At 36.2% G+C, this 15,815-nt stretch overlaps 3 protein-coding genes across 3 annotated transcripts in view; 1 reads left to right on the top strand and 2 right to left on the bottom strand.

Moving 5' to 3' along the window:
* Positions 1 to 5,257, top strand: part of LOC109820495 (glutamine synthetase nodule isozyme-like) — a 9,881-nt gene extending 4,624 nt beyond the window's left edge. Inside the window, exons 5-13 of the mRNA XM_020386649.1 lie at positions 896 to 1,002; positions 1,679 to 1,766; positions 1,912 to 2,040; positions 2,703 to 2,777; positions 2,913 to 2,966; positions 3,182 to 3,219; positions 3,316 to 3,475; positions 4,165 to 4,225; positions 4,906 to 5,257. Of these exons, the coding sequence (XP_020242238.1) occupies positions 896 to 1,002; positions 1,679 to 1,766; positions 1,912 to 2,040; positions 2,703 to 2,777; positions 2,913 to 2,966; positions 3,182 to 3,219; positions 3,316 to 3,475; positions 4,165 to 4,225; positions 4,906 to 4,997 (804 nt within the window). The 3' untranslated portion in view covers positions 4,998 to 5,257. The remainder of the gene's footprint in view (positions 1 to 895; positions 1,003 to 1,678; positions 1,767 to 1,911; positions 2,041 to 2,702; positions 2,778 to 2,912; positions 2,967 to 3,181; positions 3,220 to 3,315; positions 3,476 to 4,164; positions 4,226 to 4,905) is intronic.
* On the bottom strand, positions 6,136 to 7,540 carry LOC109820486. The gene has a single exon (XM_020386636.1). It carries the CDS (start codon positions 7,442 to 7,444, stop codon positions 6,539 to 6,541), a length of 906 nt encoding a protein of 301 aa, XP_020242225.1. The 5' UTR covers positions 7,445 to 7,540; the 3' UTR covers positions 6,136 to 6,538.
* Positions 7,679 to 15,815, bottom strand: part of LOC109820476 (photosystem II stability/assembly factor HCF136, chloroplastic) — a 17,083-nt gene continuing 8,946 nt past the window's right edge. The window contains exons 3-8 of the mRNA XM_020386628.1: positions 15,621 to 15,751; positions 15,105 to 15,237; positions 10,840 to 10,962; positions 9,225 to 9,299; positions 8,165 to 8,280; positions 7,679 to 7,963 (exon numbers count right to left, since the gene is read on the bottom strand). Coding sequence (XP_020242217.1) covers positions 7,897 to 7,963; positions 8,165 to 8,280; positions 9,225 to 9,299; positions 10,840 to 10,962; positions 15,105 to 15,237; positions 15,621 to 15,751 — 645 coding nt within the window. The 3' untranslated portion in view covers positions 7,679 to 7,896. The remainder of the gene's footprint in view (positions 7,964 to 8,164; positions 8,281 to 9,224; positions 9,300 to 10,839; positions 10,963 to 15,104; positions 15,238 to 15,620; positions 15,752 to 15,815) is intronic.

Raw genomic sequence — 15,815 nt, 5'->3', positions numbered from 1 at the left:
AAATGGCAAAAAAAATCGCCTGCATAGTTTTTACTCACTCATGTGAAAATGTGGTTAACACTATCAGATGAGTTTTTTTATAAAATCTAAAAGTTAAATGCAGTTTTCTGATAAGCCCTAAATGTAAGGGGGATTTTCTGATATTTTGAAAGTTTTTTTTTCTTTGGGAAGGGGTGTTAGCTGATAGTTTTCCAAAGTTAAGGGGGTGGGTTTTCAGAAAGTAAACCTATTAATTTCTCATAGTTTTATACAGTTTTGGTGGACTTACTTGTGTTACCCAACTTGAAAATATAGTAATATATTTGTCAACATAATTCTGTAATATTGCTAAACTTAAGTATTGAACTTAATTTTAAGTTACTTTGATCTTCTACCAAGTTCTTTGAACTTTCTTGAAACTAAGGCAGACTAAAGTCCATGTTTTATAGATATTGGGTCCCCAATCATCAAAACTTTGAAGGGTTAATTGCGGATATACCCTTTGTACTATTTCCCAGTTGGAGATAGACCCCATGTAGTTATAATTCTACAGATAGACCCCCTATAGTATTTGCCCAAGTACCGATAGACCCCCTCAGCGAATTTTTTTATACTCTTTTAAGAGTAAAAAGGATTATCAGTTGGGGTCCTATCCGCACCAGTAGAACTACAGTGGGTCTAACACTCTCTACAAAACTTTTCCAACTTTCTTCAAGTTAAAAAGAAAAAAAAAGGCAGTGGGTCTATCCGCACTTAACCCCATTTCGAAATAGATCCCTCAAGTATTGATATTTTGAAATAAGGTTTCAAAACCTGGAAGTTATACTAAATAGGTCCGTGTTTTATTTGAGTTCAAGCTGATGCATTTCAATGTTATTTAATGTATGCCTTGCTCAACTTTTGGCATATTATTTAGGTTATGTGCGATGCATATACTCCTCGAGGAGAGCCCATCCCTACAAACAAGCGGTTCAATGCTGAAAAGATCTTTAGTCATCCTGATGTCATAGCTGAAGAGCCATGGTATAAGCAAAAGAAATATATCTTTGTGTAAATTTATTCATTACAATAGAAGGGGTAGTAATTATAAGAAACTGAGCTCTCAAAGTATTTTACTATTTCCACATTGTAATTGGTGTTTCCCTAGTATTTCTGACAAAGGAATGAGCACACATTAGTTTGGTATAAGAACTATATAAAATTTTGTTGGCGAAAAGGATGTAACCAATCTAGTTTTGCTATATCTTTGATTATGAACTTGTTGACCTATTACATAGCATCCTAGCCTAGAAGGTCAACTCGAGTAACGAAAACAGCATTGTAATTGGAAGTTTTAATCTCCTATTTTCGCATGATAAACTGTCTGCAAGTATGAATTTTCTTTACATTTTCTTCTAGTTCCAAGTCTCAGTTTCGCACACATTTCAGGATAAAGAGATCCCACTCTCTATAATTGAATTTATTTCGTATTGGTATTACTTATTCAAGATCTTTCATTCTTTGCGAAAAGCTGAATTTGAAGACAAACTGACTGAGTTATATATGCAGAAATTACATTAATTTTATTTTGATTGGTCAGGCTATTGACGAAGATAATATTTGTTTTCTTGAACGCAAGTGGGATTAACCCATTTCGGCAATTTTTGTTATTGCCACTTTTTTTTCGTAATAATTATTAATTATTTGATTTTGTTACTAGGTATGGCATCGAACAGGAATACACTCTCCTACAAAAGGATGTCAACTGGCCTCTTGGATGGCCAATTGGCGGCTTCCCAGGCCCTCAGGTTTGAATTTGAGCTGTTATTGTTCTGTGCTATTCTTTGTTGAAATGCTGAGATAGGATTCTTTTTTTTTTTTTCAGTAATGTATAATAGTAAGAGTTGCTGTTTGACTAACTAATATTTCTGAATAAGTTGTTAATTATTATAGGGCCCGTACTACTGTGGTGCTGGAGCTGAGAAGGCATTTGGTAGAGAAATTGTGGACTCTCACTACAAGGCATGCCTTTATGCTGGAATTAACATCAGCGGAATAAATGGAGAAGTTATGCCTGGCCAGGTAATTTTATCTTCTTGTTTATTATTGTATCGTTATTTGATGTGTAAGTACAGTCGAAGAACCTTACTAACTAACACCACATAATCTGAAGAGTTGCCTAGAAAGAAATCTTTTACCTGTTAACTCTACAAAGCTTGATTTGTTTTATTCTTGTTCTTCTTCATTTTTTCTTAATTAATTGTTTCATGTGCAGCTTTGTATAGACTAAGTTTGCTGAATTCTCTTGGGCTAGTTTCAGATACACCTCTGGGCTAGGATGGTGTAACCACTTATACCCCAAAGCCCTTTTATTAACACTTACAAGTTACACCCACTGAACTCCAGACGACGTTATTTCCAAAGTTTGGTTGAGATGTCAGTTGGTAATCACATGACGATAAATTACCTTCTGCCCTCAGTTTAACTTAAAAAACAAACTAAATTAACGACTAAATTGAGTGCAAAAAAGAAACCTTGTCTAAGGTTCAGGCGTGTGTAAGTGCTAATAGTGCTAATAAAAACGGTGTAACTGCAATTCCCCTATGTATATTATTGATACTTTTCCTTTAATGAATTGCTTGCTATTAAGGACAAATCAGATTAATGCCTTCTTAATATTAGTAGATGCGAAGATTATTTGTCAGTTTTATTTTTATTTTGATAAAGTGTATTGTTTCATGCAGTGGGAATTTCAAGTAGGCCCCGTGGTGGGAATTTCTGCCGGCGATGAGCTATGGATAGCTCGTTACATCCTTGAGGTGAGTACACTCTGCTCTTTAATGTAGAAATATGGGAATTCCATCTCCCTTTCTCTCTCTCACTCACACATAAGGTTGTCCTTGTTTTAATAGTATCATCTGAGGCTCCTGTTTTTTTCCCTTGCTAAAATGCAGAGGATTGCTGAAATTGCAGGCGTGGTGGTATCTTTTGACCCAAAACCAATCAAGGTTTGTCTTGGTTATTCTTTCAAAATCTTTTATTGAAAGCTTTTGCAAATAGAACACCCTATTAAATAAATACCCATCCTTTTTGGCCTGCTATTGACGTTTTTGTTATTTACACCGATTTCTATGTTTAATTTTTCTGTATACTTTCTCGTAATATGTTATCTTTCATGTTCTATTAGAGCTCTCGTTTTAATGTATGTTTTTAATGGGATCAGGGTGATTGGAATGGAGCTGGTGCTCACGCAAATTACAGGTTAGCTTGATTATTTGCATCATTCACATTCTTACTCTAATTTTTTTTAAAATGAAGACCAAATTCTTAATATGCTTTTATTTATTTATCTAATAGCACCAAGTCAATGAGAAAAGATGGTGGTATTAATGTCATAAAGAAAGCAATTGAGAAGCTGGGGATGCGACACAAGGAGCATATTGCTGCATACGGTGATGGTAATGAAAGAAGGCTAACTGGTCAGCATGAAACTGCTGATATAAACAAATTTTCATGGGTAAGTATCATGGATAATTAAAATAGTGTTATTTCTTGAGTATTTATACTCTTTTTGTTTGCTTGTGTAAATTACTATGTTTAAATTAATTTTTTATTTTATCCTTATACAACTTTATTATTTATCTCGTATGCAGCCAAAGTAATAATCGTTTCGGACTTCCTTTTTTTAAAGAGAGGGATGAAGTAGTAATAATTCTCTTTATTCTCAGGCAATATAATTATGTAACAGGTTCATAATAAATTTTTGAGGAGTTTTTAATAATACTGTCATGACTCCTTCTAAAGTAACTTTCATTAATGCATGAATTAGTTGTGAATATTGTGACTGGGAAGAAAACAAGTAATTGCTAACTCTATTTCCTAGTGATGCAACTACTTGAAATAGTTGATAATATAAAGTGTGTTCCTCTTGAGAGTGCGTAGTGGAGGAACTCCTCGAAGAAGAAAGGCCTCAAGCTCAAATCTTAAGTATGGAAATTTAAGGCTTTTACGAGGAACTCTGAAATAAGAATTTATCTAACGGATGAACCTATTTCCAAAGAATATTTATGAATTTTTCTTAGAGTAGGAAATTAGTTATGAATTGGAATAGTATTTGTACCATTATTGCTCTCATTACTTCATATTCTTGAAAAATATTAATTGTTATTGTTTTGAAACTGACAAATCCTCCACTTATTACCACAGGGTGTAGCAAATCGGGGTGCTTCTGTTCGTATCGGCCGTGATACTGAGAAGGATGGAAAAGGTTAAGAATTTCACAATCACAAGTGATTTCATTTTGTTTCACTTACAAAGTTCTGTATGTCTTCATATTTACTATCAAGAGCTTCTGAGTTCTGATAATTGATACAATTTGCAAATATGTGCCATTCAGAAAAGAAGCATGGCAAATTAATCAAGAAATTTTGGTGTTAATTTCAGACAAACCCTCTGCACTATGAGAGTGTAGACACTTATAACTGCTAAACTATTTTATTAGCAGTTACACCCTCCGAGCTGTGAGAGTATAGCTACTGATACCTGCTTAACTGTTTTATTAGTCCCTAAACTCCAGAGGACATTATGTCCCACGTTACATTGAGATTTCCTGTGTATATTTTCCCTCAAGTTTAGCTAAATAAAAAAAATTAGATTGCCCTTGAAGTTAAGGACAAAAAAATTAATGTTGCCTAAGGTTCAGGGGATTGGAAGTGTTAATAGTAGAGTTTGATTTTACCACCATAGTACAGGGGGGTGTATCTGCAATTACCCTAAAATTTCATCAATTTGTTTTCAGGCAGACATTCCTCAGTTTAACATTTCGACGCATTTTCTTTTTGTGTGCTAAGAGTATGCTAGTTTATTGCTGTTTTCACCGTAGAAGATGCAAGGTAAACATGTTTCCGCCAGTGAAAATCTCAGTTGTTTCTTCTCGACATTTCTCAGGGTATTTTGAGGACCGACGCCCAGCATCAAACATGGATCCTTACGTCGTCACTTCAATGATTGCTGAAACCACCATTCTCTGGAAACCTTGAGAAGCCCAAAGTCTTTAGTATGGCTAGTATTTGAATAAAGTAGAAAGTTTTTATTGGATGTTGAATTTTTTATTGGATGTTGAATGCTACTCTTTCCGTTTTATGAATACTGAAAATGTGTTATTTTTAGTAGGTTTGAGCATCTTACCTTCGTTCGCATGCTCTTTCTATAAGTTCTTCTCACTTCGCTTTGGAAACAGCATGTTGGTGTTCTCTATGGATTATTGTAACATTTTATGCAAATGTGTTGGTTTCGAACATGGAATTGAGTTGAACCAAATGTTATATAATGTGCACAAAAGTGCACTACTATATAAACTGAGTAATAAGTATGTCAAAGATTGAAGGAGAGATTAAAAAATTAGTGTGGCTTAAGCACTTTCTTGAAATAATTTCGCATGTTGGATAGAGATTGTAGGTGAGGTTGGACTAGAAAAGAGTGGAATTTTAGCCACGTGTAACACGTGCGCGTCTACATATACACATGGTACGTGTATGTCAGGTACATATTGTTGGGATCATTAAATACAAAGCCAGAAAAACAGAGAGACAATCACAAACACACAATATTTACGTGGTTTGATCAAATTGATCTACGTCCACGGCAAGAGGGGGCTTAAATTTTATTTCTCTCTGAGTTACTGGTACAAAATTTTAGATTTTGAGAGCTCTTCTTGATTGTGTAGCTCACTCGTCTCCGTTCCAAAACCTCACCCTGAGAGTTTTGTAAGTGAGAATCCAACTAGTGAATAGACGTGAGGGCAACTTCTTGAAAATGACATCCCTCAATTAATTTTTTCGGCTAATTTGAGCCGCAGTTGTTAAAAAAAATTTGGAGAAGAGAAATGAGGTGACTTGACAGCGACCTCCAATAATAACCCGAAGTCAGATTTTGTGTTCTCAAAACAAAATTGGTCCCGTGATGTTTGGCCAAATTCAAGTCATTATCAACACATACGATGTGCAGGCACATATACGTCTATTACGTGTAATATACATATACACGCTTACACACAACCATACATGCATCCAACAATACATGCATATACATAGATACATAAACGCGTGCCCACGTATTCATGTTGTATTATCGTGATAAATTTATGGGTACTTCTTAATTGAAGACAATGCCCTAATTAATTACGGGGTAAATTTCAGCAAGCCCCCAAAAGTTTGGGCCACGCATTTGGAGATGGTACAGAAAACTTTTTAAATCGTCAGATAATTGTGATAAATTGGGGGTTAGCTGACAAAACTTTTGGTGTTTATCTCAAAACGGGCCACCTTTTCGGGAATCCTGTGAAATTTAGTCCTGAATCAGGTGACCACAGGGTGGTTCTCTGCAAACACTTTCATCAACAAATCCAAACTTCTCTTGAAAGAGTTCATAATTAACTTTTCACTAGATTTCTCTCATATATAGACAATGCCTTCTCTTTATTGCAAAACATAACGACCTATAATTCAAACATCAAACTTCAGTTCTGCCTTAGAACAAAACCCACGAGCCCCTTAAAAGTTTCCAGCAAACTTCAAGAGCTTCAAGGACTATCTCCGGCTTGCTTGATCTGTGTACTTCCCCCTTCCTTGTTGAAGGGAAGATTCATCGGTCCAAATGGAGTATCGACGTCGATACATCCCTTCATCGTATACCCGGTACCCTTCCCCCTTATCATATCCCACAACGCCGATCCAAAATCCTTCGGCCTGAAACTTATCGGTATCTCCACAACACCACTCCCATTCTTCTCGATCGCCGTAGAATTCGCCAGCCGAGCCCCTCCGATCCTCACCTCCCCGAGCCAAACCTCATACTCCAACGAGTTCAGCCCGAGGTCGAAATCATTCTTGTTGTCTATGTTCAAATGCAGGATCGCACTCGTCTCCTCGAAGGAAAAGTCGGCTAACTTAATTTTCTGTAACTCGACCCGCGGTTTATAGGGAACCTGGATTTCCCCACTCTTCTCTACTGGAATCGTGATTCGTCCGATCACGGGCGCGTCCACGATTAGGTCGACCAGGACTCGGTAGGGGATGATTGAGCCTGGATCGATTTGTTCGTAAGTGGACCTGATGTCTTCGTAGATGATGCTGAGGGGGACCTTGACGGTCTCCGAGCCGTGGGCATGGATTGTGCCGGCATCAGGGATTACACCGGTGATGAGATTCCGGCCGTCACTCTCAATGTGGTAGTTGATGTCGACGAGGGGAATCGGGATTGGGTTAGGGTTAGTGACGAGGACATCAACGATGATGTCGGTGTGCTTGAGGTCCATGGAGGCGATGTGGACAGTGGAGACATCAGCCGTCGGCTTGCCGAATCCCACCGCCTCCTCGATCTTCTCGCCAACATCGTGGATGAAGTCCTTCACCTTGCCTAGGAACCCTCCTTGCTCTTTAACCTCATTAGGATCCTTGGTCTCTTTCTTAGGAGATGATGATGCCATGGATTAAAGAAAAAAATGAGGAGACTTTGTTTTTGGATTTGGTTTCCTTTTAGAAATTTGATGGAGGAGGTTTTAAGGAAAGCTCCGGGTGAAAAGGCGGGAAAGTAGCCGTTATGTGGGGACCACCCGACGAACTTTCAAAATGGCAGTTGATTTCTTTCTAGTTAAGGGATCAGCTGTTTTGAATTGAATACCAAACACTAATCAAGTGTCCTCTTCCCCGATTCCACTTTGCTTACTCAAATAAAACTTCTCTTGTTCACTAGATTTTTTCTTGTGTCAAAGACGAGATTATTTGCGCTGCAACGTATACAACTTATGTAAAGAAAGCAGTTACAAATATTTGAATCCAATCTCAATGTAAATAGAAAGGCTCCTCAATGAGAATGTCTAAACAAATGTTGGAAGATATAAGGGGTTCTCTTGCTAGTTTGAATCCTTAGCCCTCTGTATTATCCAAGATACCGAAGTAACACACCATCATTTCCGAGTACAAATCCTTTGTTATCATCGATAAATCTGCAGTAAGCATTATCAAAAGATGTGATACATCAACACTAATAAGTTCATGTAGCAGGATAAGTTATTGTTGTCTTTGCTTAGTAAAGTGAATGGAACAAATTCTATAAAGTTTGAGTTAGCATCGTTTTCATCGATGCAGCACATATCGTATTCATAAAAAATGAGGCGTATAATATAAACAAAATTAAGAGGACTTACTTGACCGAGTAGAGGTTGGCTGCAATGCTATCTGCAGCTTTATCACGGATCCAACTCTTGCCTCCATTAGTTGTCCTCAGTAGCACACCACTACCACCGGCAGCCCATGCTTCATCCTGGAATTAAGCTCATAATATCAATTACAAACGTTTGATGCTCAGCAGTATATTTAGTGCTCAAAAGCAGGCACGACTGATGTCCATGCGCCACAGCAAAACAGTTACAAAGGGGAAAAAATCAACATGGAAGGAATGCGCATGGTAGATCCTTGAAAAATGATATTCAGTTTTATTACATTAGGAATATGCAAACATTGGTGCATATTTTAGTGTTGTTATTAAGAAAAATAGTTAATCAATTATTTTGTTCATTATTTTATGATTCAAATTTCTTCAGCGTCCAAACGCACATTTTCATAACCCTTAAAACAACTTAAACATTAGCACACCCTACATTTGTTCTGTTACCTTGAGCTTTATAGCATGTGCTTTAGCTGTTTTTCTTATTTATTTCCTTATAAAAATTAGTCAAATAAACATGATCCTGTTCCACGTATTATGTGATGAAAAGGACTGTGTAAAAACTGTGTGATAACATTTGGAAGTATAATTACCGATTGCTACTTTTGGACCAAGGTCTGGCCAACTGGATACATGGACATAGAAAATCTAAAATATGCACAAGGCCCAAGAAAAGGAGCTATTATCATATAGTTAAGAAAATATGACTAAGTAATCTGATAAGCATGAATTAGTTAAAGAGCCCTCTGAAGAAAGTTGACAAAACTCCACCTTCTTTACTCATTGCAGGGAAAGTCCCAAATAAATTGTTTGAGTGAAGACACGAAGGACCCGAACAAGATGTGTATAGTTAACTTCAATCTAGGCCAAATAATGTGATGCCTAAAAAACTGGTATAAAAAACAAGTATTGGAGAGGATCCAAATAAAATTTTGATAACTGTTGTTTCTAGTTACTTAAAACTTAAAACTAAATAATATTTGTATAACATAAAACTTTCTACGTTTTCTTTAGTGACAGTCTCAAGTGATTTTTGGTACCTTTGATCTGTAACCCACATCAAGAATACCAAACCCACGGCTCTGTACTGGAATTTCTTCAAAATCCTCTGTTACCTGAAATGAGCAATAACCACCTTGATCATAGAATCAATTCTCATTTGGAACAAAAAGAAATGGAAAATATCATACTTATTCAAATATAATCAAGTACTGACTTTATCTTTTAATAATGATGTTGGAAACAAGCAGAAGTTGGTAGAATTTGTATAGAGTGGGACATGCAAATAAGTTTAGCCAGTATGGATGATTTTGATCTTACAAAGCTGTGTATCTGTTCGATGTAGGGAAGTATGCGAGGCAAATTAACACCACAGTAACATCACTTTGTGCCATGAAAAACTGGTGAAGCCCAACTGCAAACCAATGAATACTTGGATTTCCTCGATAATGCCATGGGAAATATACGCAAAGGACAGATTTAGGTTGCATCTACATTGTGCTGTTGGAGCACATTTTCCACGCAAACTTTGTCTCAACTGAAATTGATTTGTTTTATTCATTTTCCTGAACCCCTTTGAATATATAATACTGAAAATTCACCTATGAATTTGAGAACTGCTAATGTACACAGGATGAAGCACTGAATACAGCAATTGTCATAATAATGAGGTCTTTAAAATCAATTTGCAGCTGCTTATTCTTTGTATCAGTAAAAAATCTACCTATCAGTAAAATTATACCTGGAGCAGGCAACTTTTACATATGCAGGCTGGTGTTCAGACGTTAATCTTTGATGTGACAGGTTGCTTATCACATAATAATCATCTTACATGACAAGTTATCAGGTGCACAACTGTAACATTGGGCTCCCTCAAAAGTGCTAGTTGTGGTTAATGTTTTTAGTCCTTTGAAATTATTGAATAGCAAGACGTCTTCCTTATGCACAACAAGCTGTTGATATTTAGCTATCACTTTTACTTCACTTGGGGTCATAATATGTTCTGTACCAGTATAAACTATGATAACTGAAGCTAACTGTCTTATTGAGCAATTAATAGTTGAGAATTGTGAGATATCAAGTCTTTATGCAGTTCTCAGTTGTTTTCCCAACCCCACCCCCTCCCACCCCCCCTAATAAAAGGCAAACCCTTCTATCCTCTCCTAATATTGAAGAGAAATTTCCTCCAACTGTATTGGTTGTGACATGCGTTTAACTCGTTACCTCCCTGTTACGATCTCATGCAACTGTATTGGTTGCGACATGCATTTAACCTGTTACCTCCCTGTTACGATCTCATGCTTCACCACCTTTTGAAAAGTTCCTCAGTCATGCAGTTTTCACTGTTTATACACAAGCACATACTAAAATTATTTGCTCATCAACTCATTTTGCCAAGGATTAAATCAGTACTCCGTTCCTACATAAACTAAAATTTCGTGGACTAATGAAAGAAACAGCAATATATGAGGATAAAAAGTTGTGGTGAATAGATAAACTGCAAACAATACATTAACTATTGAAAGAAATATGGAACCACGACATGCTCATTAACTAGTAATAAGAATTACAAATAAAAAAAGAAAATGAATATTTATTCAATGTTAAATGCCAAATTTTTATTCAAGTTTAAATGAGAGTGGCCAATGTAAGTACCCCTGTGCCTTTGCTGAGAAAGAGACCACCACCACGGACAAGAAGCCAAAGGCCACCATCAGCTCTCCATCCCATATTCTGGATTCTCCGTGCAACAGCTCTATTATGAGGCTGCCAATATGGCTACAAATTTTACAAGAAACATTAATATAATATTGCTATTTGTTTATCCACTATTCAAGGACAGGCAATATGTAAATTTAGAAAACTATTCAGCAAGACATTTTCCCAGCGAACTTGCCAGTCAAGCAGGACCATCAGATCCTAGTCCTTAGTGGACTCAAATCACTTGGGATGTGAGGCCAATATACATGAAATTTCCACTTAATAAGCAAGTCCCAGTTGATTTAGCAGCTAGCACAATAATGACCTATTCATTTAGAAATCAAAACTAACATATGGCATTTAGAAATCATAAATAGGATGTTGGTGCGAATAAAACAACAGTTGAATCTAGAAATTCAGATATTATAACTTCCTTTTGCATCTTCTGAGCATCAAAAGTTTTGGCACTCCATGAAATCACTTTCTACTAAATCAAAAGAACAACAATGTTCAGCAATGTTTGTTATATACGAAGGATATTGATAGCAGATAGCGGCGTGTAGCGGTAAAGCATTGCTAAGGCTATTTGGGGCTATTGTGACAAAATAGCGGTAAAAAGCGCAAAGTCAAGTAGCGGTCTAATTTAGATATGTATACATATTCAAAAAAATAAGAAATATTAAAGAAAAATCTAGAAAATCTAAAAGTGCATATTTGAGATTTAAAAAAATACTAAACATGAAATAGACATGTAACCGTCACATAATGCTGAAGGAGGAATCAAAGAGTTGTTGTTTTCGAGAAGATGAGCTGAGCGGTGAGAGGACTGCAGTAGGAGAAGCTCACGGCGAGAGGAGGCGATAGGACATGTTGAGGGAGGTGTCGGAGACTGCGGGAGGCTGCGGGAATACGCTGGAATTTGCGGGAGGCGGTGGGATGCAGTGGTTGCGGGGTGAGTTTAATTTAAAAAAAATAAACCTCAAATCGCTTTAAATAGCGGTCAAAAAGCGGATTTTGCCTGCAATCGTCCGCTATTCACCGCTATGGCATGTTATTGGTCATTTTTGCGAGCGGAAAGCACATATTCCGTAATATATCACCGCTATTGGACGATTGTGTAGCGGGAAGGGATCACTAACATTTATCACTATTTATAACAATGTTAATATATACAAAAAAAGTAAGTGGAAATCTGGAAGGAAAGAGAACCAACAAATGTGGTTCTTGATGGAGATGACTGGTCAATAAGACTTCATATAGATGAACTAAACAGTTTGGCATATGACTTGTCAATTATGAGTCTATGAAACAATTCAGATGTGAGCAATTTGACTATGGAAAATCATGCAGATCAGATACATTATACAAATAGGTGAAGGTTGCAGAACTATTTCCAGACATTGTAGTACATACATGAGATTGTTGTATCTTACTACATTTTTTTCCCACAGACTTGTGAATCAGCTATTACTTCAATGTGTACACTATCTTGGAAAATATCCATAGGAAACAAATACGAAACATCTCATTTCCTCAGACAATGGACAAACGACATTATCATTGTAATAATCTTTCTTTTTAGTTGCAAATCAATTAATTAAGTTGATTAAATATTCCAGGTTTCATATAGGAGGCCCACATCATGTTGGAAAGTTGATTAAATATTCCAGGTTTCATATAGGAGGCCCACATCATGTTGGAATTGAGGGGGGGGAAAACAAACCAATTAAAGGCCCATTAGTGTTAACCTAGAAAGCCCATATCCATCTTCTGCAGATTATTTTGTGAGGTTGTGGGATCATGAGATTTTTTTTTTCTGGAAATATTTTTCCCCAACAAACTTCGTGACTTGATCTCCCAAAATCTAAACCTGAGATCCTCTATAGTTTCTTTTGTTGCAACTACCCGTTTACCACTAATTAAACTTCTTTAGTCTTAGGGTTTCTCCACTCAATCTTTTCCTATATAAACCAATCCCCTCTTCTCCCCATCTCTATTCCAAAACAACAGGAAAAATAAAACGAAAAAAAGAAGGAAAACCCAACCGAAAACAAGAGAAGGAGAGGGACGAGATTTGGATTTTCTTTTGGGATTTGGGGTTCATAGTCTTTTCTTCGACAAATCGGCAAACATTCTTTTCCTCAAATATTATTATTTTAATTATTACTATTATTTTTTATTTTTCCTTCAAGCAAACATTTTTTTCCACTCGTTAGTTTTTTCCGTGATTTTAATATTTTGTAGGTTCTCAATTTGATTAGTACACTATACATTAATTCATTGTACATATGATATTAATTTGATTAGTTCACTGTACATATGTTATTAATTTGATTAATTTATTGTATATATATTTTTAAATCTTTTAGCATAGAAGTATTTATTTGTGATAGTTTTATCTATGTTTTAGTTATTTTAGTAAATAGTTTGATGGCATGAGCTGTAAATAGTTTGATGATATGAGCTGTAAAATAATGAAACTCTATGACCAAATTATTTCTATCATTGTTTTCTTGTTCCCTTCAGTATACAGCTAGTTGCAGTCATGTATGTAGATATTTCCTCATTGGTGTGATTATTAAATATTGGATAGCAGCATGTACACTAGAAAGCTTTGGGGCAAAGTGCTTAGGTGGGTTGTGTTCTGTGCAATGGTTTGTGGTTCAATCCTTGGACCATTCATTTTTTGCCCCATATAGTTTATGGGTTCCCTAAAACTCAGACTTGTTGCCCTAAAAATTCTTTCAAAATTGGTCATGTCTTTTATCATTCAAAATATTAGTACCCTTATCGGGTTTTTTAAACTTATATTATTTTAGTGAACTTGTTAGCTCATTTTGTGTACCTTGTTATACTCTGGAATAGATTGTGTGGTTGCAATCCGCGTTAATCAGTAATGTCATCAAATAGGCTAGACTGTGCATGAAGACGACTTCCATCAAAAATATGATTTATATGTGTGTCTTTCATAGCATGACTATGCTCTCGATATCGATATCCCGATATGAGGTTTTTTCTTGGCTATTACTATTATAGCATCGACTAGATGATGCACCCCTCTTGATTGGACATGTTCTGGGTCACGGTTATCATTCATAATTTTATGAAAGTCGTTCCACGGTAACTCTGTGGTTAGTGCATAATATTTCATGCACAGTCACTTAGATTAAACAGAAAACATGGGGTTTATAAAGGGGAATTGGACGGAAAATATAACATGTATATAAACGGGCACATGCGCATTACTGATATCCTGAGTTATATATATACAAGGGCCAAAGGGCCAATACTTGACTTGAAGCCGTGTTCCCGGGACGGTTTACGGGGAACCGATTTATATACATGAAAATATTCTTCTCTATTTCAAATAACGTCTAAAATAATAATAATACGTTTGTGTGATCGGTGATGGACATTATCTTGATCTCCATGATTAGCATTTTTCTTTTATCACTGTTAATTTAGAATTCATCTTTTCTTTATATCTACCACATACACTTACAAGCGCATAATTTCTTCATTTTACATGCTTGTTGGGAGTTTTCTGATTCTTCTGGGGTTTGCGTGCCCCAGACTCGGGGACTGTTCTTTCTTCGCAGGACCGAGAGTATTTCGAGGAGCAAGCTCAGCGGTAGTGATCAACGTTCATTCTATCAGTTTTTCAGTTTAGTTGTTTTAGGTAGTTATTTGGTTTAGGGTTTCTCTTGAGTCACATGTGACTTTTCTAGACTATGATGTAAAAAATTTCTTGACTCTTTTCCATGGTGGATAGTTGTGAACTCGTATTCGGACTCTTTTTTTTTTTTTTTTTTTGGAAATTTCTTTATCTATACATTTCTTTTATTATCTTGGTCACATACTCTATGGTGTAGTTTGGCTTTATATTGATATACAGGATGATCCAGATGCGTGAATGTGATTGTACGGTTACATTGTCGGCCGAGTCACATTCCAAACTATTACGCTTTGGAACCGGGGCGTGACAATCATGTAGCTGGTGGCCTTAAAAAAAGTGAAAAATATTCGTCACAAATTGACAATTTCAAGCCATTATAGGGTTGGCTACAGTAGAATCTTCAGCTTTTGATAATTTTGCAAGTATCAAGAAGAGAAATTGATGAAACTCAATGTACCGCACTAAGGTAAACCTCATAATTATAAAAGGATCCTGATTAAATGTATCCTATCATAAATAACCTAACTAGAGAAGTTTATCTCACCTGTCCTGGCTCCCAGGTTAGATAAAAGTTCCCGCGACTCGAGACAGCAACATATCTACCATCGGGAGAGCGGTTTACAGTGTTAAAGGTTCCTGTGTAGTAGCTCACACCACTAATGCCGCTGGACACTGTTCTGCATAATAAAGGATAATATGTTAGTCTGAACACATTACAAGAAATGCAGTTTATGAAAACCTTGGATAATAATGATAGACAGCATATTATTTTCTGAAGATACTATGAACTAAAAAATTCTTCTGGACCACTAATCAAATACGATGAAATTAAGGAGTTAAGTAAATGATAATAGGAATCCATAATGGAAAGTTAAGGTATTCAACAATGAACATCAGAAATTCCTCTTGTTTGCCAACCGCGACAACCCTCCGCACTTGATAAAAATGAGACTGCGTCTCAAAGTCAATAGACACAAATTAACACAATGTAAACTTTTCTGCAATATTTTAGGTACTTAAGGAAAATTTTAATTTGCAGCAGGTATCGTGTGCAACATACCGGTTAAGAGTAGCTGATACCGTCTCTTGAACAGCAGCCTTCCAGTTGTACCCCCGATTTGATGTAACATAAATTGCTCCTTCATCAGTCACCATCTCTGCACTTTTTTCTCCAGTCGCTTTAATGTAAACCTGATAAGCAGTAACAATGTCTATAAAAACTGATAGAAAGTACAAGAAGGGAAATATATGTTAT

Source organism: Asparagus officinalis, chromosome 1 (assembly GCF_001876935.1).
Source record: "Asparagus officinalis chromosome 1, Aspof.V1, whole genome shotgun sequence".
NCBI classification, from domain to species: Eukaryota; Viridiplantae; Streptophyta; class Magnoliopsida; order Asparagales; family Asparagaceae; genus Asparagus; species Asparagus officinalis.
This window is presented reverse-complemented; position numbering and strand designations above follow the sequence as displayed.